The sequence below is a fragment of the Agelaius phoeniceus genome, chromosome 11 (genome assembly GCF_051311805.1).
Source record: "Agelaius phoeniceus isolate bAgePho1 chromosome 11, bAgePho1.hap1, whole genome shotgun sequence".
NCBI lineage: Eukaryota > Metazoa > Chordata > Aves > Passeriformes > Icteridae > Agelaius > Agelaius phoeniceus.
This window is the reverse complement of record NC_135275.1, coordinates 15,975,458-15,997,543: the sequence shown is the minus strand read 5'-3', so window position 1 is coordinate 15,997,543 and position 22,086 is coordinate 15,975,458. Positions and strand designations below refer to the sequence as shown.

The window sequence follows — 22,086 nt, the reverse complement described above, 5'->3', positions numbered from 1 at the left end:
GATGTAGCAGGGCTCTCTGCCCTGATGTCAGTGGTGTTTGGATCAGATTCAGCTGTTCTTTTTATTTTTCTTATACATATTTCAGTTCTGACATTTTATTTGTGACATGCACCTTGTAAGATATTTCATACTGCCCATCATCAGGTCTTACCTTGTCCTCCAGGTCAGCTGGAGCAGATCTTGAGTGGGCTTTTGTTGTCCAGGTCTGGACATGAACTTCTCTACCATTTTCTGTTCCATATTCATACCCATGTGTCTCCCCAAATCCCTCAGCCTGCAGCTGCTGCAGCATCTACCCCGTCAGCTGCAAAGGTTCATGTTTGTGATGTTCCCCACTGCAAACCAGGATCAAACCGTTATACTGGCACAGTCCCTGGGAACAGGGAGATTTTGGAGATCATGAAGACAAGGGAGGCTCATTGCATTCATGTAACTGCCAGGTTAAGTATTCAGATGGCCCAAGACTGATCACATCAGCGCTGTGCCCGGGTATCGTGTGACCAGGCACTCACTGCATCTTTCCATGCTGACTTGTGATGCTCCCTGATTGCCACAGTTTCCTCCAAATTCTGAGCATCAGTCCCACTGCAGGTTCAGCCTGACTCAGACTGCAGGAGACAGGGGAGGAGGTGGCTGTGTGGTTGCTCCAGCTGCAGCTGGGATCAGCTGCAAATCTGCCTGGGCCACTTCCAGCAGGTGTTTGGTGCAGCAGCTCCGAGACAGCTAAACCCCTGTGGCAAGCAGCAGTTGCTGGGACATGAGGTTTTTAACAGATAGCTAAACTAATGGAACCTGTAAAGCAGACGTGAATTATTGGTGCATAGGTTACCATTTAGGGCTGCAGTATCTTATACACCCTCCCTTTTTCTTTTTTTTTTTTTTCTTTTAAGTAGTGTTACTACCTCCCCCTCCATTCACTTGTGCCACTCTGTGTTTTGACTATCTCCATCTCCTGTTCTTGAAGCTGTCTAAACCTGTGTGCCAAGGTGGTCAGGCTGAGGGGGGTAAAAGTTCCCATGTGGATCTGTCATTACAACCTGGGAAAGGAGGACAAAATGCCACCCTGCCTCGTCCAGTCCCACTGGAAGTGATGAGACAGTTGGAAATGCAACAGAGGCATGGGAGCCTGGGATTCCAGCCTATGTCCTTCTCAGTAATACGGGGAGCTGGATCTGTGCCTCATTGAGTCCCTCTGTCCTCCCATCTCTGGTGTGTAGCAGCTGCACAGGTCAGCAAGGGGAGGAATGGACAGACAGGGAGGGACAGAATCTCACTGATGGGACCATCCATCAGTGCCCCAGCTGGCACATGGCTCCTCCAGCCTGTGTCCCTGTGCAGACAGTTCAATGGCAGTAAAAAGGGCTCACAATGCCCACCACAGAGCTCAGGTGAGGCCTTTGGCCCAGACCTAACCAGAGATGACATTTTTGTTAGAAACAAACCACACATTTTTCTGACAGTTCAATCTGTATTTGGGCAGAGACTCTCTTGGCACCTTTCTTGCCTAGACCTGACCTTGCTCTGTGGCTTTCCTCCCACCCCAAAGGCCTTCCCTTCCACACTACCTTCAGCCACACTCACTTTAGCAGATACTTGAATGCGTTTTGCGAGCATTACCCTGTGAAACAAACACCCATCATTTCATTCCATTTCCTTGTCTCTAAAGGCAGCTGTTAAAACATTTGGTAAACATACTTTACCATCTTAAATATTTATTTTTCCTCTGAATTTTTAATACATCTAAGGGGATAAATGTATGTATTAAATGTTTCTCAGTTGGTCTAGTATGTTTCTATTTAATATCTAAGGTCAGATGGTCCTTAGAGAAATACAACATACACACAATCTGTTACATGACAAGGCAAGATACTCATCACATAAAGTCAAGTTGAATCATTGTAGTGCACTGATTATGGATTGTAATAATTGAGCTAATAGAAAGCTATGATGAACTTGATCGAGAGTGGGGGCTATGCTGGGTAAAGCAAACCAGCTCTGTGATCTTTAACCTTGAGTGTTTCCATGAAGAATGTAGAAGGACTGTTGGAATTGCTGGTTTTGCAAGCCAGGCATCTGTAGCAGCACCAGGCGCTCGCTTTCCAAACGGCCGCCGTCTCTGACCTGTCCTGGCCGAGGCTCCCCTTCCCGAGGTGGAGCTGGGGCTGTGGCACTGGTGGCACAGGGTGCACATGGCTGTGGCTGCCTGGGGCAGGCCCTGTCCTGCATGGTCACTGCCAGGGCACCGGGGCTCACTCTGCCCTGGGGATTGCGGCTGCGATGGGAATGAGCGCTCAGGGTACTGCCACACCACCTCGGTGCATGCACAGGCTCCTGTCCTGCTCTCAGAGCTGTGGTTTTATTCCATTGGGGCTCTTATTTGCTTTTGAAACAAGCTTGTTATTGAACATGCATCAGTCAGTGCATTTCACAGTGAATTGCTTTGCACATAGCTAGTCATGATTGAATTCAAACTCATGACTTACGTGATGAAAGCAGTTAGCGGAATACTTGTTTGCAAAGTTTTACACACACAGAAAATGCAGTTGCAGAAGGAAAACATAATGGGAGAGACACCCCAATATATGCACAACCCCTTCTCCATTTCCCTTAGGAAGTCCTGGCTGTGTCTGCTAAGCACATCAGCAGCTTCTACCTGTACCAAGCTGTTACAGGTCCCTGTCGCCCCACAGCTTCATTCCAGCTGTGCTGGGAAAGGCCAGGTCAATCCTGGGAGCTGATAAGGCCTAGCTCTGCATTAAAGATTAATCATAACTATGATCCCATAAGGGACTTGTGTATGTCTTGACCTGCAAAGCAGGACATGGAATGGGAGCTGCCAATGCAAGTATCACCCGCTTGTTCGTGTATGTTTCCCCCGCGTGGGCCCAGCAGATCGCAGCCTGTGGCGTGGCCGTGCCCGTTTGTCCTCGTGCCCAGGTGAGGCTCTGAGTGCCCCCAGCCAGGCCCTGGGCTGGTGCTGTGCCATGTCCCCTGCCCTGGCCCTGCTGCCCTGGTGAGGGCTGTGTGGCTGCCCCGAGGCTGAACCCTGCCTGTGGACAGCCGGTTCCCTTCCTCTCCGGAGCCAAATAAAACCATGAGAGAGTGCCAGGTGTCAGCTACAATCTGGTCCCTTCCCGCTGTTTTACTGCCACCAAATCCTACAGGTAGCGATCTCTGGCATTTCAGCGAAAGGAGGTTTTGACCCCATTTCATTTTCCATTGCTTATTGTTTCTGTGCATGATGCTGCTGTTCTCATACGTCTCTTTTTTTAAAAGATTTTGGTTTATTTATTGTTTATCTTCATATGTTCTTTTTCCTGTCTTTTGCACTTTCCTCTTTATTTCTGTCCCCAATCATCTGAAAAGTTTGCAAAAGAGTGGGTAAGTGTGTCCTACTTTTATTTTCTTTTTCCCAAATTCCTATATTAATGTTACTGCCGTAGAAAAAAATCCCCAAACTGTAGAGCAGTTCAGAGTACCGATCAGACACTGAGACCAGCAGCTAGCATTTGTAAAGCCCTCACAGTCTTCCTTCCCAAAGTCTGATTAGTATTTAAAGCAGATTTGTCTCTTTCAATGTGATTTGATGTTAACATTTTAAAACAATATTAATGCCAAGTGGTAATGAATATAGTGACTAGCACCAGTGCTTGAAATGTTTGACTGAAAAATCAAATGTTTTGTGTTGGAAAGCAGTCATAATCAGTATTTTCTCAGTCCATTGAAAATAAGAATATACTGTATGTTTTCACTAATTAAATCTTGTATTGGAAACAGGTCTTTTCTAAATTAGTAGAAGACTGTATTTTAGTACCTATTCTAGCCATATTGCAGCTGATTGCATCAGAGCTCCCAAGCTAAGCAAGGTTTGGCGTGTGCAGAAATTGGGTTGAAGACTCAGAAACGCTGGTGCTGCAGGCACAGCCCTTGGTCAGCCAGTGCTGAGCCACTGCCACGGGATCTGCCACTGCCCAGGGCTCAGGGCTGCACTGCCTTTTGCATGGGACAAAAAGGCTCGTTGTGGTTGGTTGGGTGGTTTTAAAATCTATCTAACAGTACAAAACAGCAAAGTATTGGAATGAGTGGTTAACTTGGGCCATGTGCCTGCTGAAGCTGGGGTAGCACAGGTTCAGCTGCTTTGCTGCAGTAGGTGGGAGGGGTGCTGCACCATTCCCAGTGGTTAAGCCCCCTGCAAGGTCTCCTGGAGCAGCACATCCCCCCCATTTCCATGCTGAGGGCTGGGTGGTTTGTGGTGCCCTTGGAAGGGGCTGCCTGTTCCCCTCCTGGAGCAAAGGGGCTTCAGAATCTCTAGGAACATGGGGTGCTGGTTCTCACAGGGATGGTAGAGGCTCCCTTCTGACATCCACACATGGCTCCCAGAGCTGTGGGCACACAGAACAAGGCAGGGTTTGCCCAGGCTTCAAAACTGATGCAGGATTCTCCTGAACTCAAGGTCTCTCCTACAAGTGTAAGTAGTCACTGGCCACTGCAGTGGGGCCCAGGGTAATAATAAGCTGCATAATTCTTTGATTTAATACTATTTATTGTGGCTTACCAAGGGAAGAGACTGACAAGTGTAGAGCTGTTGGCTGTGATCAATGCTAATATTTTCCTCCCCCTCTCCTTTTATTTTTCTTTAGCACCAGTACCATTCAAAAATAGATGAACTAATTGAGGAAACCGTCAAAGAAATGATAACACTCCTAGTGGCAAAGGTAACCCTCAGCTTCAGGTGAAGTGATTCACTGTTAACATCTTTAATATGTGCGTTTCCATTAAAATGTGACACATTAGGATGTTGAATTGGCTTCTTGTTTCTCACAGGCAGGATCATACATCTCCCAGTCCTTTCATGGTGACTCTTTGTTGATAAGGAGCTGCATGAGACGTAGTACTCTGCTAGGAGGATTGCCATACTGGGCCAGAAGTGGCTTTGAGGAATGGGTGTTAGGTTAATGGGGTAACAGCCCATGGTCAGCATCACCCCACAGCACTGGGGTAGCTGCAGTCAGGGGGTGGCACTGCTAAATGCTGCTGCAGAGCCATTGGGGTGGCATGCAGAGGTGGTCACCACTCCTACGCACGAGGTTGTGTGGACAAAATAGCTCATCTTGTGCAAGATCACCATATGCTCTTCTAAGAAATTAATTTAGAGATGACAGTAGTGGGAAATACATTCCAAAATGTCAGGTTTAATTGTTTGGAAATTGTTTTTCATCGGAGTCAGCTTCTGTAGCTTAGCTGCCAGCATTCCCCTTGGGTGGTTGTGTAGGTCTGGTGTGCTGTGCTAACACGGAGGGGAATTGGTATGTAAGGAGAAAGATGGTGGGGTGTGTTTTCCTCTAGTTTCAAACTTTCTGAGAACAAGTCATCCCTATTATACAGTGGAGACCTTTAAACATAATCCGCCAACATATGCCAGTTCAATTCTTCTGCAAGAATACCCAGCTAGCTGCGTGCTTGCCACTGCATACTGGGAGCAGGAACCACAGCCTTCCCCTGCCAGAGAGACTCTGCTGGATTCCCCACACACTGCCCCCACCTCCTGTCCCTGCACCACCCAGGACACTGAGGGGGGATCCCAGTCAGCAAGAGTACACCACAGCACCCAAAAGGAAACACTCCTTTCTCCCCACTCCTTGCCCACTGTGCTCAGGGAGAGGTGGTCCATTCCTTTGGCAATGCTGAGAGGTCCACTGGTTCCTTTGAAGGTGATGCAGATTTTTACACCTTTGTCCAATTATTAAAAATAATTGCAGTATTTTTTGTCTTTGTAGTTTGTCACCATTTTGGAAGGAGTCTTGGCCAAACTGTCTAGATATGATGAAGGGACTTTGTTTTCTTCATTCCTGTCATTTACTGTAAGTACAGACTATATTTCCTTTCTCTTTCCTTTTTTTTTTTTTATGAATTGTAGCGTCCTGCTCTTCTGGGACTAGATCAGCTACCTAATAATTCTTCCATTCTGTGATATTTGATCACTGTAACTCCCACATGAATAGATAAACAACCTGTATGCAGATATACAGTACATTAACATCCTGGATGCACAGAGAAAAGCCATCCCCATCCATCCTTCAGCTTGGTGAAGTTTATTCTGTAGAGGATACATATGAAGATGAAAACAAACATTGCACTGTACATGCAATTAACTTCATTGTCTCTTCACATGGCAGGTGTGTTCCTCTCAGTCTTCTGGCCATAACAGTGACCATTAAATAGTAAAGAGCAAAATAAGGGAGATCTAGGGAGTGACTATGTGTTTCTAAAAGAGAACAAGGTAGGGGAAATGCCATGAGGTCACAAAGCACAAGGTGTTTCTAATGCCATATTTCTCCATAACACTGAGGAACCAATTCACAGCTCACCACATATTTCCTAGCAAGGTATAGGACTAGACCAATATCTGTGCAAAACTGGCCTCAGTATCCAGCAATGGTTTAACAATCAGAGCTGTATTCCAGAAAAGTGTTGTGACAGCTTCTTAGGATGAACACATGGCAGCTGATTTCCAAAGGTCTTCTGAAAATGCATGTGCCAGAAAGTTTACAGGAATGTCTCTGTGCAAGGAGGACTTCACTTCTCTCAGCTCACAGACACTTGTGCACATGAATGCCTGTGGCTGGGCTGCTTGGAAAGTTGTGTTCACATTTCACACCCTGGTCCTTTTGCCTTTCTGTGAAGCCTCTCCTGCACTGACTTGTTCACAGAGACTGGGCAAGAGGCAGAAGGCACTGCTCTGCAAACTGGGAAGGCTTTCCAAAATCTCATTTTGGAGTTGTCTTAGTTCCTTGCAAATGTCTGCTGTTTGCTACTCTTGGGCCCTTTTGCTGAGTTTGAGGCAGTTTGTAGGATCCATCTGGAAATGGAGATGGATTTAGGAAGGCTTAACAGCAGAGGCAAGAAACTGCTCTTGGCAGCTTTGTATACACAGTCTGGCAGCTTATCTGAACCACCGTGGGGTTCAAACTAAGCATTCTGCCTTTTCAGGTGTGCTGGAGGCACTTTGTTCTTCAGAGAAGAGAGGAAGGGAGGGTGTTCCCTTCGCTGCCCTGCCGTGCAGCTCTTCTCCCTGGATAAACCCTGTGAGGTTACAGCCCCAGGGCTGTGCTCACCTGTGCTCGGGGGGATGCAGGGTATGGATACCTGGATACCTTCCCTCATTCCAGTGCTGTGGAGGGTTAGGAAATGCTTGTGTGCCAGCAGCAGAGGATGTGGAGGCGGCAGCTTTCCAGGCATCGGAAGTACCGGCATCAGCCCGTGTAGACAGAGTAGTGTGCAGCCCTTCCTTCCCCGTGAATCCAAGCTGTTCCTCGGTTGGTGCTGCACTGCTCCCACCACATCCCACTGTTTACACTGCCGAGTGCTGCTCCCTTTGATTGCTGAGCAAAGCCCCAGCTGCACCTGGGCTCTGGGCACCTGTCAGGACCAGCACGTGGGCGCATAGGGTTCAGGCATCCTCTCTACTGCTCCTCGGACACTTACTGACAGTTCACTGCCCCAGCAGCAGCAAAACAAGCTGTCCCACTCCGACAGCCCCACAGCCTTCAAACATGGTCCCAAAGCCTGGATTTCATGAGTTTTCAGTCAGGAAGGGATGTGTATCCAAATAGCTGCTGTGCGTGGTGTGTGCATGTCTCAGGAAAGTGTTGGTCCCTCGCCCACAGCAAGTGGGCTGGGTACACGACAGAAGAGCAGGATTGCTCCTTCCTGACAAAGGGATGTCTCTCGCTTTGGCCCCCATATTTGCTGGAAGCCACTGGGAGAGGAGGCTGAGGAGCAGCCCTGACCCCTTGGCACTGGGCTTAGCAAGTCTCCTCTCCCTGCAGTAGTAATGTGACTTGCTGTGTTTAGTCTTTGCAGTGATAAATACAGAATCTCTCTCTTGTTACAGCATGCTTGCACCACCTCCCACGTTTTCCCTGTCTGAACAAATACAACAAAGTGTGATGGTCCAAGCCACTGAGCTCCAGAAAGCATTAGTCTCCCACCCCCTTCCACCAACTTCTTTCATCGCGTGTTTTCCAGGCACTCTGCAAGTGACATGTACTCGGGGGTCTTGTGACAGACAGTTTTATCACCTAGTAGGATATCCTCATTTCCAATTCTTGCCTCGAAATTCAAGATAAAATTAATGCATCTGTTGTCCTAATAAATTCTCACTAGCCACTTCTCCTTGCAGAGCACTTTGAGAGGAAAACACCCTTCTAAATTTGGCCAGACTTTTTTTTTTTTCTGTTTGTTGCTACATTTGAGTGCATCTTGGTGGCAGCAGCCCAGGCCCTGGCTGGGTGTCTGCATGTGCAGATCCACTGGCTCACAGGAATGCCAGCTGCTAAAATTCCCTGTAATCTGGATGGCCTCTGTAGGCAGAGCTTTACACCTGTGGTAATTATAACCAAAGATTCCATGCTACCCAAGGGAGACAGAAGTAAAAGATCTTATTTTTGTTCTGCACAAAATTTGTATGGTAAACTGAGATGTTTCATGGCAAAGTCACATACTTTGTGAAAAACGGCAGCCTAGCAAAAATCACACAACATCCGGCAGTTTGGAAATTTCACTAAATGTAGCCAAATCTGACTTTAAAGAAAAACAAGTAATTATTCTGATTAAAGGAGAGTGGGCAGGAGAAGCAGCTCAGTTTTTTTGTGGGTGGAGGGAGGAGATCGCAGGAAGCTGAGTTATTCTTGTCGCCTCTTGGCTTTGGAGAAGGTAGTTTGAAAGTGGCGCTAAGCTGGACCCAAGAGTGCTAAATCCACACTCAGCTGGCAGGTTTGCCTCTGCCTGGTTTCGTGCTCCATTTGATATTTGAAGGTACAGGTGCAGCCCTGAGGAAGGACCCCAGCTTGAGTTCTGCAGGCTGTTGAGACACATCATTTTCCAGGCTTTCCTCCTGGTTGTTGGGCTTTGCTGCTCAGAAAAACTGCTGGTTTGGTGCTCACATGGGCACCCTGCCTGCGTGGGTGTGCCATGACTGCCTGCTCTCCTGGAGCTGCATCCACTGGATGGGCTCCAGCTGCCTTCACACATGGAGGCTGAGGCTCCTCCGCTCCCATTCCGCAGGAGCAAGGGATAGCACTTCACCACCTCCCCAGAAAGTTGTGAGGATAAATGCAGAGACAGGGCAAGGTGTCCAGCCAGCCGGCTGGAAACAGGAATACCTGGAGACAACACAAGTGTTTGCTCTGGTGCTGATTTTGCTGTCTCCTTCATAAAGTCATGTGCTGGGATGTTCCCCGTCCCCCTGCAGCCCCTCTGGCAGGCAGACCTGGGGTCACACTGCAGCAGCAGGCGCTCGGTGCCCTCCTCCTGCCCTTCCCTCTGTTCTTGCCCCCCGGCTCGGCAGCCTGGGCGCTGCCAATGCTCGCCGCGTTCACCTCGGCAATTACCACCAGTCTGGTCTTTTGTATCGCCTCATTGTGCTTAATTATGCACCCCCCACACACACCATATGAGTGCTTCCACCCACTCTCACATTCTGTCTCACACATACATTCATTCTCTCATTCGGGACACATAATTTATTCATCCCAAGATGCAACTGTGTGCGTGTTATATTTAGGCTGTTTTAATGGTAGCTTTAGAAATATTTAAAAGCAGGTGAGCTTTTACACCCAAACAAAGATGGCCGGCAACGCTTACCCTAATTAAAAGCAGAAGCGTTGTGGAAAATCCCAGCCATCCTCTTTCTAGACACTGTGCCTTATGCTACAGTGGGAAAAAGGTCTCTGTGGCCAGCTGGGCACTGCTCAGTTGGAAGAGTTGGCCCTGACGTCAGGGGCCACCCCGCCTCCCGCGCCAGGCAACGTGCACCCTGCTGCATGGAAAATCACAGACAAAGTCAGTGCGGGGTCTTGCAGATCACACCAGCTTGTGATGACACCCCAGAGTGCAGTGTCCATCTCTGATACCTTCCCTCCAACAGTATCTTCTGAAAAGGGAGGAAAATCAAGGGAAAATGAGGTAGCTGTTCAGTCTGGGAAGCAGAAAAGCTTCAGAGCACTTCTGCGTGGCAGGGCGTGAGCACACTGCCCCAACATGGTCTGCAAGCTCTTGCCAGCATCAGGGCCAGCAACAAGAGGGAAAATAATTATTTTTTTTTAATTCACTGATGTGGGGGAAGAACAAGTGAGTGCAGGAGAAGCTGCAGGTGAAGGCAACAGGGATAAGTTTTGAAACGTGAACACAACTTTCCAACCAGCCCAGCCACAGGCATTCATGTGCAAAACTTCTCAGGAAACCTTCAGCCCAGCAAAGCATCACAGGATGGGTTGGAAGGGACCTTAAAAATCATGTTGTTCCAACCCTTCTGCCACAGGCAAGGACATCTTCCATTACCCATGCTAGTCAAAGCCTTATCCAGCCTGGTCTTGACAATGTCCCAGGAGGGAAGCACACCGTGGGCAGGACGATGGGAAGGGAGCAAAATTAGGGTCCTTTCTTTTGTCTAGCTTGGTGCAGGCCCCTGCCAGCCTCACCATGCCATCATGGCCCTGCTCCCAGGGAAGCTGGCACTGCTCCTGGGATACAGCTCCCAGCAGGAGAGACATGCAGTGCCTTGGGAGACACGTGGCATCAGGTGGAGAGCGAGGCCTCCGAAGAAAATAACGATGTCTTCTTACGAACCCCGTCTTCCCCCGCTCGCTGAAGTAGAAGCACAACTCCCACACTATCATCTGCTGCTATTAGAGCTTTAGCAGCAGTAAAGTTACCTCTCCAAAAAAAAAAAACAACAACAAAAATACCACCGTTTGAGACAGGAAAGTGAGTTTCATCACCTTTTTCAACCTACTCAGCATTATGTTGTCCCAAGTCTTGGCTGGAGATGGTCTTAGAGAGTTTAAAAAAAAAACAGGGACCTGAAAAGGTACTGGTGGTGTTAACTCTCTTCTTGTTCCTTTTACAGGTGAAGGCTGCTTCCAAATACGTGGATGTACCCGTAAGCACAATTTAAACAACTTCTGTCATAGTAATTTGCATTGTGCTTTGGTTTATGGCATGTGTAGCAACCCACATTATGCATTAACAGCCAAGATTGAGCCATGGGCCTTCATACTTCTAACATTTGAACTGGAAAGGATATCTCCATTATGTTAATAATGAGCAGTTACCCTCTTATGGAGACCTAAGAGGCTGTTTAGGCAACAATTTGCAGATGGTGTCAAAAAGGTACCATATTTATGCAATTGGCTTGAATCACATTTGAAAAAAAAAATGGGAGCAGTGCATTCTGTTGATTCTTCATTTGGACTTGTACAAATACAGTATAATTTCCAAACAAAAAGTCCAGACATGTTAGAACTGAGCCAACACACATCTAACACATTAGCTAATCTATTTTATTTTTGTTCTTCTAATTGTTGGTTTATTTTACTCTTTTGGAAAATGACTTTTTTATTACTTTGGGGAAATGGTGATGAGCTACCAACATGTGTTTGGGAAATTGTTAATGAAAATAATTTTTTCCATTTTTCTGTAATTGGTGTAGGGAAACTGTACATCGTCTCCTCTAATTAGACCTTGATTCATAAGGAAAAGAGCCCTTAATGTTCTTAGACAGAGCACTTAACTTGCCAGAAATTTACATTTAAATTAAGTTGAAGTGCAATATATGAATGTTGGCTGGAATAAGGGGTTACTGTAACATTTACAGGCAGAAGGATCCTGAGCAACTGCAAATGCAGAAAAACAGATATTAATATACCACACCAGTTCCTGCACCCAGTAAGAGGGCAGTGGAAACCAAGAGTAACTCAGTTGAGTCTGATGATGTGTGTGCATAATGTGTGTATATTTAATGCAGGTGTATTGTTCTGCATGTTCTCATATGACAACGTGATAAATTTATCAGACATCTTGGACCACATCATCTGCATTTGGTTTTTTTCAGCCCTTTGGCCCAACCTAAATGTTGCCTACAAAATTATCATATCTTGAGCCTAGCATGGAAAAGACAAACTCTTGAACATTAAGAGGTGTTGCTTGGTTTAAAATACCCCAGTGCAGATCTTGGCATCCTGTTCTCTTGGAGTAATAAAAGCAAGATTTTGAGAGCCTTGGGAAGAAAAACTCAGAATTTATTTCTTGCCCTGAAAATGTGGAGATCCTTCAGATGAAATGTCCTAGTTGTTTCAATGCATCTTAAATATTTATTCATCAGAAATTTGAACACTGAACAGTTATTTTAAGTAACTTCTAGGGTGAAGCATGGCCTTCTCTGAGGCCACTATGTTCTGAAAGTAAAGCATCTCCGGGGAAGTGGTCTTAGTAAAATGCTGTGTAACCCTTTCAAGCTTTTCCAAAAGATTTGTACCTTGGACACCCTTAGGAAGTCTGCAGCAGTGTCTGCTCCTCTCCTCAAAGCCAGACAGATGCTCCAGTTCTTTGTGTAAATCAGAGCAGAAATCATTCACCTGGGTTAGTTTTCAGTTGTTTCCCCACCTGCCCCTGGAAATGAAACCATATTACGGAGGCTTCCTTGACAGCCTCAACATTTTTAATGAACTGAACCACCAGCCCCACACAGCCCCCAGACCTGTGCAGAGGCCACCCCATGGTCCGTGAGCCACTGCCTTTCCAGGGGAAGGAGAAAGAAAAACCTGTTCAGCTGGAGGACAGAGGGGAAATCCTGGTGTTGAACAGAAACCCACCACTTAAATCTAATTCTGCAAATGTTAGTTAAATCTAATTCTGCAATTCTGTTGCAATTGTCTTGGTACAAACCAATCCATCTAATCCTGCCTTGGAAGGGGCACAATCAGCAGACTGAAAATTGCTTGAAAGTGTAACACTTGACTACTGCCACGTTTGTGTTGTCCTCATTGTTTTTCAAATTAATACCTTGTCATTGTTGCAGTAGGTGTTAAGAAATGTCACTGCCTTCCCAAGGGCCAAGCACTGGCCCTTTGCTTGATAATTGTTTGCTTTGTATTAAAAAACTCCCTTCCTACTGCTTTCCAAACTGTCCTCATTTTCACCCTGGAAATTACATGGATGTGTTAACTAACTTCAATTTACAGCGGCTGACAATTGTACCTTGCAGAGAAATGATACTCTGTGATCTGAGGTAAATCACAGTAATGGAAACTAATGACACTAGTTATTAACAAACTTACAATGTGCCACACAAATTTAAGATTTTGTGGCAGCTCTTGTAATGACTCGTGTTACCATGTTTTAATGGGTTTCATTTGAGGTAAGTTTGAATCCAATATAACAAGCAATGTGAACTCAAACAAGAATTTTTTTTTAAGCATTTTCTCATCCAGCTGCTTCAGTTCCTTTTACTGCTTTAAAGCAATGCTGTTCCCCCCAGAATCTTGCATGCTTCTAGATTTCTCTTTAAAAATCAGTTAAATTCTACAGAGAGCTGTAGAAATGTGACATCAGGTAAGTGTTCATCAGGTAAGGAAAGGGCAAACTGCAGGAGGACAGCAGGAGATGGAAGAGAAGGAAAAGCAGTGATGAGGCTGCACAGAGAAGCTGCCCCCTGCGTCACTATTCATGTTTTTCTCTCTCTCTCTTCTTCTCTCCTCCATGCAGAAGCCAGGAATGGATGTTGCTGATGCCTATGTGACATTTGTCCGCCACTCTCAGGATGTCCTGCGTGATAAGGTCAATGAGGAGATGTATATAGAAAGGTTATTTGATGTAAGTAAATGCCCTCTCCTCCTTGGACACCAAGCAGGAGAGACCCAAAATGTGACAAAATAAGACAGGAGGATAAGTCACATTTTGAGAAAATTTATTGGTTACAGCTTTAAAAAAATAAATCTTTCCCTTCTTTCTGACTAAGGCTCGTATCTCCTCTCTGCCTGCTTTAAATCTCTACTCTAGTCTACTGTGTCTTAGTCTGTGTGTGGATTTTAAAAACCAGTATCTTCTAAGAGAGCTCTTTAATATGTGTTAATTTCTCTGTATCAGAACATCTCAGTCACAGCTCTCACCGTTCAAATTTGAGCCAGGTTTTTGGCAGATGTGTTTGCTAAGGGCCAACTCTTCTGCATGTTTTGCATTGTTTCCTTGACAAGCACTCCAAATCTGACAGCAAATTTAACATACTAAACTTTAATTTTAAAAGCTAATCAAAACAGAGCTGATTATGAATGGGCTTTAGTATAAAGGAGGACCATGTTGTGGTGTCTGCCACCAAAGGTAAATTTGAGACATGGTCTCCTTGATGAAGATGGCTGGTAGGAACTGACCCAGATGTTCATAGCTAATTTTCAGCTGGACAAGATCAGTTTGTTGGACTGTGAGAGAACAGTGACCTGTGATGCCTGAGTTTTTTAGGTTTGGATGCATGTCAAAGGTATCTCTGTTTCTGTTGCTCTTGTTTTGTTACAGCCTTTCTGTCCTTGTAGCTGTTCTATAGTAAAGGTTTTCTGTTGATGACCAGACTGCAGCATTACTGTTTCAGTCTCTCTAGGATATTTGTCCGTATCTCAATTTCTGTTTGAAGCAGCTTCTTTCCCTTCTTTCCTTCCTTCCATCCCTCAGCAGTGCCATGTCTCAGTCTCCTGGCTCTGGAACTCTAACAGCCTTCTGTGCTTTCTTTACTCACTCTTTTGCTTCCTCGGTGTGCAGGGAAATCTGCTTTTTCCCCAGCCAACCTCTTCCTTCACTCAATACTTCTCTTTCTGCACATTACCTGTCCCTCAGAAACCTCTTCTTCCTTTACAATTCCCACTCTCTCTTTTCCCCATAACTTACCAGATTAAAATGGAACTTATCTCTCATGTCAAATGTTTTATCACATTATATCAAGTGGCATGAATTAAGAGTCAAATAATCTTACTGTGTACATCTACTAGCATGACCCATATCCACTGAGAATGCCTCATTCATGCACAGAGCACAGCAGTGCCTCCTCCAGGCTCGGCTCTGGGGAGAGTTTGCAGCGTGAGCACCAGACAGAAAATCACCCATCAAGCAGGCATGGGGAGAAAAAACAAAACATGAAACAAAAGACTGTCGCTTCCATCTGCAGCAGGCCTGCGAGTGCATTGCTCGTTTGTGTTGAAATTTATTCCACGAGCAGTTAAATTTCCAGAGCTCATCTGGACTGTTCTTTTCAATGCCCACACTGCCTTTTCCCTCATCCTTTCCCTATGATTCACAGTTGGTGTGTTTGTACCGATTTGGGCCATTATTTCCAATTTTCAAAAGGCTGTAATTAACACAAATATTGATTTCAGTTTGATCCACTCATACTTGGTTTTACCAAGCCATATTTTAAACAAATTAACAGTTGACATGAACTAAAAAGCAAAAGAGCAGCTACCTTGGTGGAAAGCAAAAAATGCAAAACCCTTCTTTCCCTCCCTGCTTTCCTCAAGTCTCCCTGAGCCGTGTGGAATTAAATAATCAAAGATGGGGTTTTTACATTGCTCTGCCTGTTTTGACTTACACTGGCTGCAGGTGGGAATTGCAGCATGTGGGAGCTGTTCCCATTCCTGTTCCCATCCCAGTGGGACAGAGCTGGGATCTGATGCTACTGGCATGTTTGCATGTGTCTCATGTGTGTGAGCGTGTGCCCGTGGGCAGGGCAAGCTGTGGGGCGGCTGCTTTGCAAGGAGGGAATGGATTGTGCCAAGCCCTTGTCACCCAAAACTTGGAATTATGTTTTGAGCAGTCATGTGTTGTCTTTGTCAGGCTGCAGCTGAAGGAGCTGGCTCCTGTGGTCAGCTCCCATCATGGCTCAGGTGCTCCTGGTGGATCAGTACCAGCACAGGGTTTGCAAGGGAGTCACCAGACCCCATTTAAGCTGGTGCTGTGTTCACCCATGTTTGTGTAAAAGCAGGAGCAAATGTGTGACTCCATTATTGAGCTCAGAAAGAGCCCTGCAGCCTTTTGCCCCTCTCACCTAACCCAGCAAAGCAGCATGGTCCTGGGGTCTTTAAGCTCCTTTGGTCTTATTTTCCAAGGACATTTCAGGTACTAACTACCTCGTTAATAAGAAAAAGAAGAGGAATAATCAAAAATGGTATTTATGATGCTAAGTTGGAGTTGGACCTTATTTTGTTCCTTCTTCCCCCAGCATGGCAGGGGAGCAATCCTCTTAGCTGCAGTTTGTCCAGGCAATGAGATTATTAACACTTTCACAGCCGGGTCCTCAGCTGGTTTAGTGCAGCAGTGCTGGCTTGCCCTGGCCAAATCTCAGTCCAGTTTAGGCTGTTGCATGCCAATAGGGGCAGCAGTGGCAGGAAACAGCTTAAACCTGCCTGCAGGCAAGTCCTGTGCACCCAGTGGGGTCCCAGTGAAGACACTCACAGTGTGGGCTACATCCCCTTTCTGCACAGTCCTGGGCAGTGCAGGAGCAGAGGTGCACAGTGCAAAGTTGTCTATTGCATGTTTTGTGGGGTTTGAATGCCTGGGATACTCGTAATCCCCACACTTCTCTGCAATCCTGCCCTGTATTCCCATTTATTCCCCATTTATTTCCTCCCCAGAACAGAGGCTGCAGAGTGTGTTAGGCCATGTCCCCAGAGATGCTGGGTTAATATGTCTTTTCTTGGTATTTGCCATGATTTCTTAGCTCAGAAACCATCTCTCTTCCCCTGCATCGCCTGACTTGCTCATGCCTGCAGAACAGGGCTCTGCTCTTTAGGAGATACTGGTGTTTGTGGCAGATTATTGTTATATTTCTGTGTGGTCTCTGAGTTAATCCTCTTTAATTCTGCAAATTAGTCAGGATGGGTTTTCCCCCCTCCCTGAAATAGAGTCATCTTAATTTTAAAAATCTGTATTCTTGGGATCGTTGAATGAACAGATTGATCGTGGAGTTCTGCTGGTAATCAAAACCTAACTAGCTTTTTGGCAGTGCTGTTTACTGCAGAGTAACATGACTTATTTACTTGGCCTGGTTCACTAATTTGATAACATTTAAAGCTAAAACACTGTAATAAGGCCCATTGGTAGAGAGCAGTGGTAACAGAGGAGTTTCAGAATAGCATCATAGCATTCTCTCCCTGCACTCCTATGCCTGGCTGGGTGTTTTGGGATTGAAACCCTATGGTACTGTGCACACAATGCAGAAGGATCACAAACTCTGTGTGGTGCCTGACAGGAAGTGAAATTTTATCACTTTTTGCCCAGAGAGGGGAGCAGAGTTGACATACAGAATGGAACTTTTTATAGGAACAATGAGGCAGAAGCAGGTGGGTGTATCTTAAACATGGGAAAATATCTTCAGAGTGATCTTGAGTCTTCAGACCAATCCTGTAAAACTCAGGTCCTCTTTGTCTTAGGTCACTCAGAATTTCATAGGATCAGAGTTTATACATCTGTCATTTTGTCTGAAGGCAGTGGGAGTTTTTCTTGTGAGGGTTGTGCCCTTTGACAGAAGTTATTTCTAGATCCATGCATGTGTGTGTATCTTTACAAACACCCTTAGATACTCACAGTATAGATTTCAATCCATCATAACATATGTGATCCAGAAAGTCTAGGATTGACTAGTAGATAGTGTGAATGCCAACCTTTTTTCCACATAAATTGGTAAACACTAATGTAAAACATAGGGTGACTATTTCCTCCCCAGCCACAGTGAGTAGCACATACACAAAAGGCTACTGAGCACTGGGTGAGCTTCCCGAGATCCTGCGAATTCCAGCATCCCGATGCAGTCCCTGAATAGCGCAGATGGCATTTTTCTCTCTGATGATTAATTCAATATCTTACCCAAAAAAACAAAAACATGCTTTTGATATGAGGGATCAAAACACCAAGAGAAGCTCCTAAGATTGCGAGGACCTAAAAAAAAAATTAATTTATTTTTTTCCTCCTTGTACTTCTTGAAGACACCAGCCTGAGGAGAAGATAAGGATTAAAACAGATGTGCTTAGTGCTAGTTCATCTGCTTAAATCTAGCAGTCTCTGAGATCAGTGATTAAAAAGCCATCTCTAACTTTGATGAAATCCACTGCAATGGTAATTCTGTGTCTCTGATCACTGTCTTATGGGCCTCATGTCTGCCTAAACCGGACATAAAAAACATTTCACTGGAGATGATACATGGATTATATGGGTCAATTATACACTTAATCTGCCTTCTGGAGATTAAGTGTGCATGGATTGACCCTGTGTATTTGGCTTGTCCTTGGCAGTTATCAGATCAGGAAGGTTGCCTTTACCAAAAAGTCTGGTAAGAACTTAATCACGCAGTGATACTGCCCGCCGAGGTGGCAGCAGCCAGGGTGCTGTTTGCAGGAGGCAGTTTCACCACTTCCCTGGCACTGGGAGCCTTCAGCTCCCTCGCTCTGTGTCACAGCCGGGACAGCAGACGGAGAACGCGCTCCGGAAACGAGAGATGAGCCTGTTCTTCTCTGCAAGGCAGAAACGGCTCCTAGTCTTGATGGCAGGGTGGATTAGCTGGGTCTGGCAGGTGTAGCAGGGAGGGCAGGGTTTGCTCTGCCTGTGGCTGTCCTCAGTGCAGGGGAACATTCACTCCAGGTCCTCTCATCAGCTAGAGGAGCCAGCATCTCCTTCCCACCACCTTCAGGGAGGCAAAAGCCCCTGGCTGAGGCTCCAGCATCCTGTCCTGTCCCTCAGGCTCAGCTGAGTTTGCCTTTTAGGAAGCCCCAGTGATATCCCAAGGCAGATGATGCATCTGGTGGATTTTCATGGATTTGGGGTTCCTTCCCTCAGCCAGGAGCCCAGCAGGAGTGCTGGGGACATGGTGCAGGACAGTCCTCATGTTTCCAAAGCAGGCTGCCCTTGCTGGTATCAGACTTCTAAATATCAGAGATAAAAAGGATGCAGGACACTGTGTGAGTCTCAAGACTTCAGCAGAATCCTTATACACGCTTCCAGGAGCCTGAGTAAGCATTTGTCACTGGAGGATCCACAGGCAGCTCAGCATATGTTTCAGTACCTACACATTAGAGCCTGATAGCACACCTGAATATATTGAAAAAATTCAAAACACAGCTAGATCAGTTAATTCAGCAAGTCCTCTGCAGACACTGAGGAATTAGCTTATCTTTAAAATCAAAGCTTTTGCCCTTAGCAGGGTTACTCACTTGAATTTTGGCAGCTCCTTCAAGGCATGCTTGCAGGATCATGGCATTTCTTGCTAGACCGTAAGCCTTGCATGGCACAATCAAATGCCAAAACAGAGCCCTTCCCATCCTCCCCTCTTCTTCCCCTCTCCAGTCTCAAAAGCCTGGTTGTGAGTCAGTGGAGCTACTCACTGTGAGTTAGAATTACTCACAGGAGGCCGGGTTGCAGGATCAGGGGAAGAGCGGATATCAGGCTGCGCGCTGGGCTTCCATCTCGGAGCTGCTTGTAGCCACACTCACCACTTTCTCTGAGACAGACAACAACCTGTTTCCCTCCCACGCAGCTAGACTGCTCATTAGGGCACTAACTCTCTCCCACTCCCATCCTGATATGGCCTCCATGGAGCTATTTCTTCTGCGTTGTTTTTTGCTTTTTTTTTCCCCCCTCTCTCCCCTTCCAGAGGGAGTTGTGAAACAAAGACAATTAGGCACACTGATCTCAAGGGAGCACAGCTTCCTTTTCCCTCTCTGTACATTTTTGGAGGAGCCAAAGCCATAGAGCTTTTGCTGCCCTTTGCTGGCTTGGCAAAGCTCAGACCTGGACCTGGAGTTGATCTCAGTGCAACACATTTGCTGGGAAAAAACATAAAATTGTTGTGGCAGTTGTCAGTATATCTTCTAGGGGGCAAATTCTCTTTGTCCAGAGGGGGCATAGAATGCACTGTCCTTCTGCAGCCTCTTTTCCTCCCCATGTGCCCTCTTGGAGTCACAGGGGAGTGGGGAGAGGAGCTTAGCACTGACACCACTCCTGAGAGGCAGCCCTTGTCCTCTGATATTCCCCTCTGTTAGCTTCACACAGCCCAGGCATGCACTGGGCACATGGCCTCCAGGCTCCCCCTCAGCAAGGCTTCTTTCCTGAAGTGCTCATTTAAGTAGGCTCCATTTAATTTATTTTAGGGAGAGTCTTAATAAAATAAATCCTAGATCTGTCACTGGATTTTACATGCTTGAAAGGGGTTTTTTTCCCCTCCTAAATGTCTTTATCAGAACAGCTTTTCGTGTTCCAGTAGACATTTGGTTGAAGACAGTTAATTTGATTTCTTTTCCAGAGGAGATTTTCCATTAATCATTCTAAGAAGGCAGACTGATTGCTCTGTTACGTTAAGGTCAGCATAGGCTTGCTAACATCATCTGCACCGTGCTTTTGAGCGTCAGAGATTTGTGTTTTGGGGCTGGCACTGAGTGAAAGATCATTTATTTCCTGGTAGATGTGAGTAGCCAAGGCTTTGGGGGAGCAGGAGCATGGACTTCTCCATCCAGAGAGAGCCTTTTGCTGAGCAGCCTCTGGCCAGGAGCTCTCTGCGCGTTTATAACTGCGGACGCGTTACACGGTGCTCTCTGCCCTCCAGCTAAGTTTAAGAGGCTGTATTGGAGCTCCTGTCGTGTGGGTCATCGGGGAGAGAGCTGGAGGCTGGGTCCCAGCTGCGAGCAGGGGTGCGAGGGGCGTGGGAAGGGCCGGGATGTGCCGGTGCCCGCAGGTGTGCGGGGCTGACCCCATCCCGCGGGGCCGGGCTTTGCTCCCTCCCTGCGGGCTCTGCAAAAGCCTTTGCCCGAAGGAGCTCTCGGTGCAGGGCAGAGCCCCTGCGCGGACAATGACGAATTGTCTGATTTCCAGCAGCGCCTTCAATCCGTCTTTTCCTTTCCTCCCCCTGCATCCCAGCCGCACACAATTGCTGCTCAGCCCGCGCCAGCCAGCGGTGCGTGCCAGATTAGCCGTCCCAGGTCATTTTGTTTCTCTTGATCTGCGGCTCTTTCCTTTCCCGGTGCTCCCTTAAGCCTGGCCCTGGATGTATGATATCAGCATTCAAAAATGCCTGGTGGGACTCGGGCAGGGAGCGCACTGCGGCCGGTGTTTAACCCCAGGAAGGAGAGAGACCAGGGCAGCTGCTGCAATCGGGGCCCAGGTGTACAGGCAGCCTCTAGTTACTTTTTTGGAATTTTCAGGCTATAAAAGAAGCAGATAAAGTTTATCAAGTCCCACTTCATGACAGCTTCCAATTTAAACTGATAACAAGTATAATGAAAGTATTCTATAGCATGCATTGCTGTGCATCTTACTGAGCAACTGTGCAGCCAGTTTTATCATCACTGCCACACACTAACAGGGCTCTGGAATCAGGACAGAAAAATAGCAGTTGTGTGGATATTGTGTTTTACTAGGCTGCTTTATATAGAAACTCAGATTTTAACATGTCAACTTCATTTCTTTTTTGAAAAATGGAAATAAGCAGAGAATATTTTATAAGTTAAAAATGTATTCGAGAACAAGCACCCATACAGGAGTGGTTTTCTGTTTGTGCGCCTTTATAGGTTTTTATGCAGAAGCTCTTTCATTTAGGAAAAGAGAAGTCAGAAAATTCCTGCAAAGCAGCAGGTTTTTGGGGATTTAATTTGGCAGTTCCTAGTGAATGCTGTGCACTTTGCAGAGCTGTATCTGCAGTGAAGGAGAGAGAGCTCAGCACCCAGAGCCCACCTGGTGGTGTGCCCAGGCCCCCGCTCTGTGTGCAGGGATATGGGATGCTCCATGCCAGCACACCCTGGAAAGGCAGGGTCTTCCAGTTCAGGGCTTCCTGTAGCCAGGACAGGCTTTACCTGTTACCTAAAAAGGGCATTTTCTGGAGGTGTAATTCAGTGTATAAACAGGATTAGGACTGTCCAGTCTCAGAAAGGAAATGAGGCACCTGCTGAGGCAGTCAGCCAGCAAACCTGACAGGTTTGGGATGTCCCTGGTTTGAGGACATTGTGGATGGGAGAGAAGTTTGGGGTGGCAGCCTGCTTCCTTCCCAGATCACCGTGAGCACCAACTCCTGCTCCCCCTGCCATGGAGTAGTAGTTTTTTGCATGGGGGTCTCCCCTGCAGTTTTCTCTGCCTGCTGCCCTCCATCCAGCCCTGACCAGCACACAGCCTGGCAGCTCTGCCCTCCTCAGAGCAGCAGCAGCACATGGCTGGGATGGATTCAGAGATGATCTGTGCATGGGCTGCCGTTGGTGTTTGGTCACAGCAAACCCCAGCAGATTGGGA

The 22,086-nt window shown here is 46.6% G+C and overlaps 1 protein-coding gene across 11 annotated transcripts in view; it reads left to right on the top strand.

Annotated features, from left to right (window-relative positions):
• CADPS (calcium dependent secretion activator) overlaps window positions 1–22,086 on the top strand; it is a 206,436-nt gene that overhangs the window by 171,217 nt on the left and 13,133 nt on the right. For 6 of the 11 annotated variants that reach the window (XM_077184357.1, XM_054640035.2, XM_054640037.2 and 3 more), the window contains 4 exons: window positions 4,641–4,715; window positions 5,778–5,861; window positions 10,910–10,942; window positions 13,546–13,653. In XM_077184357.1, coding sequence (XP_077040472.1) covers window positions 4,641–4,715; window positions 5,778–5,861; window positions 10,910–10,942; window positions 13,546–13,653 — 300 coding nt within the window. Of the gene's footprint in view, window positions 1–3,366; window positions 3,382–4,640; window positions 4,716–5,777; window positions 5,862–10,909; window positions 10,943–13,545; window positions 13,654–22,086 lie in introns of all 11 variants that reach the window. The other 5 variants (XM_077184356.1, XM_077184358.1, XM_077184355.1 and 2 more) reach the window with 1 other exon arrangement.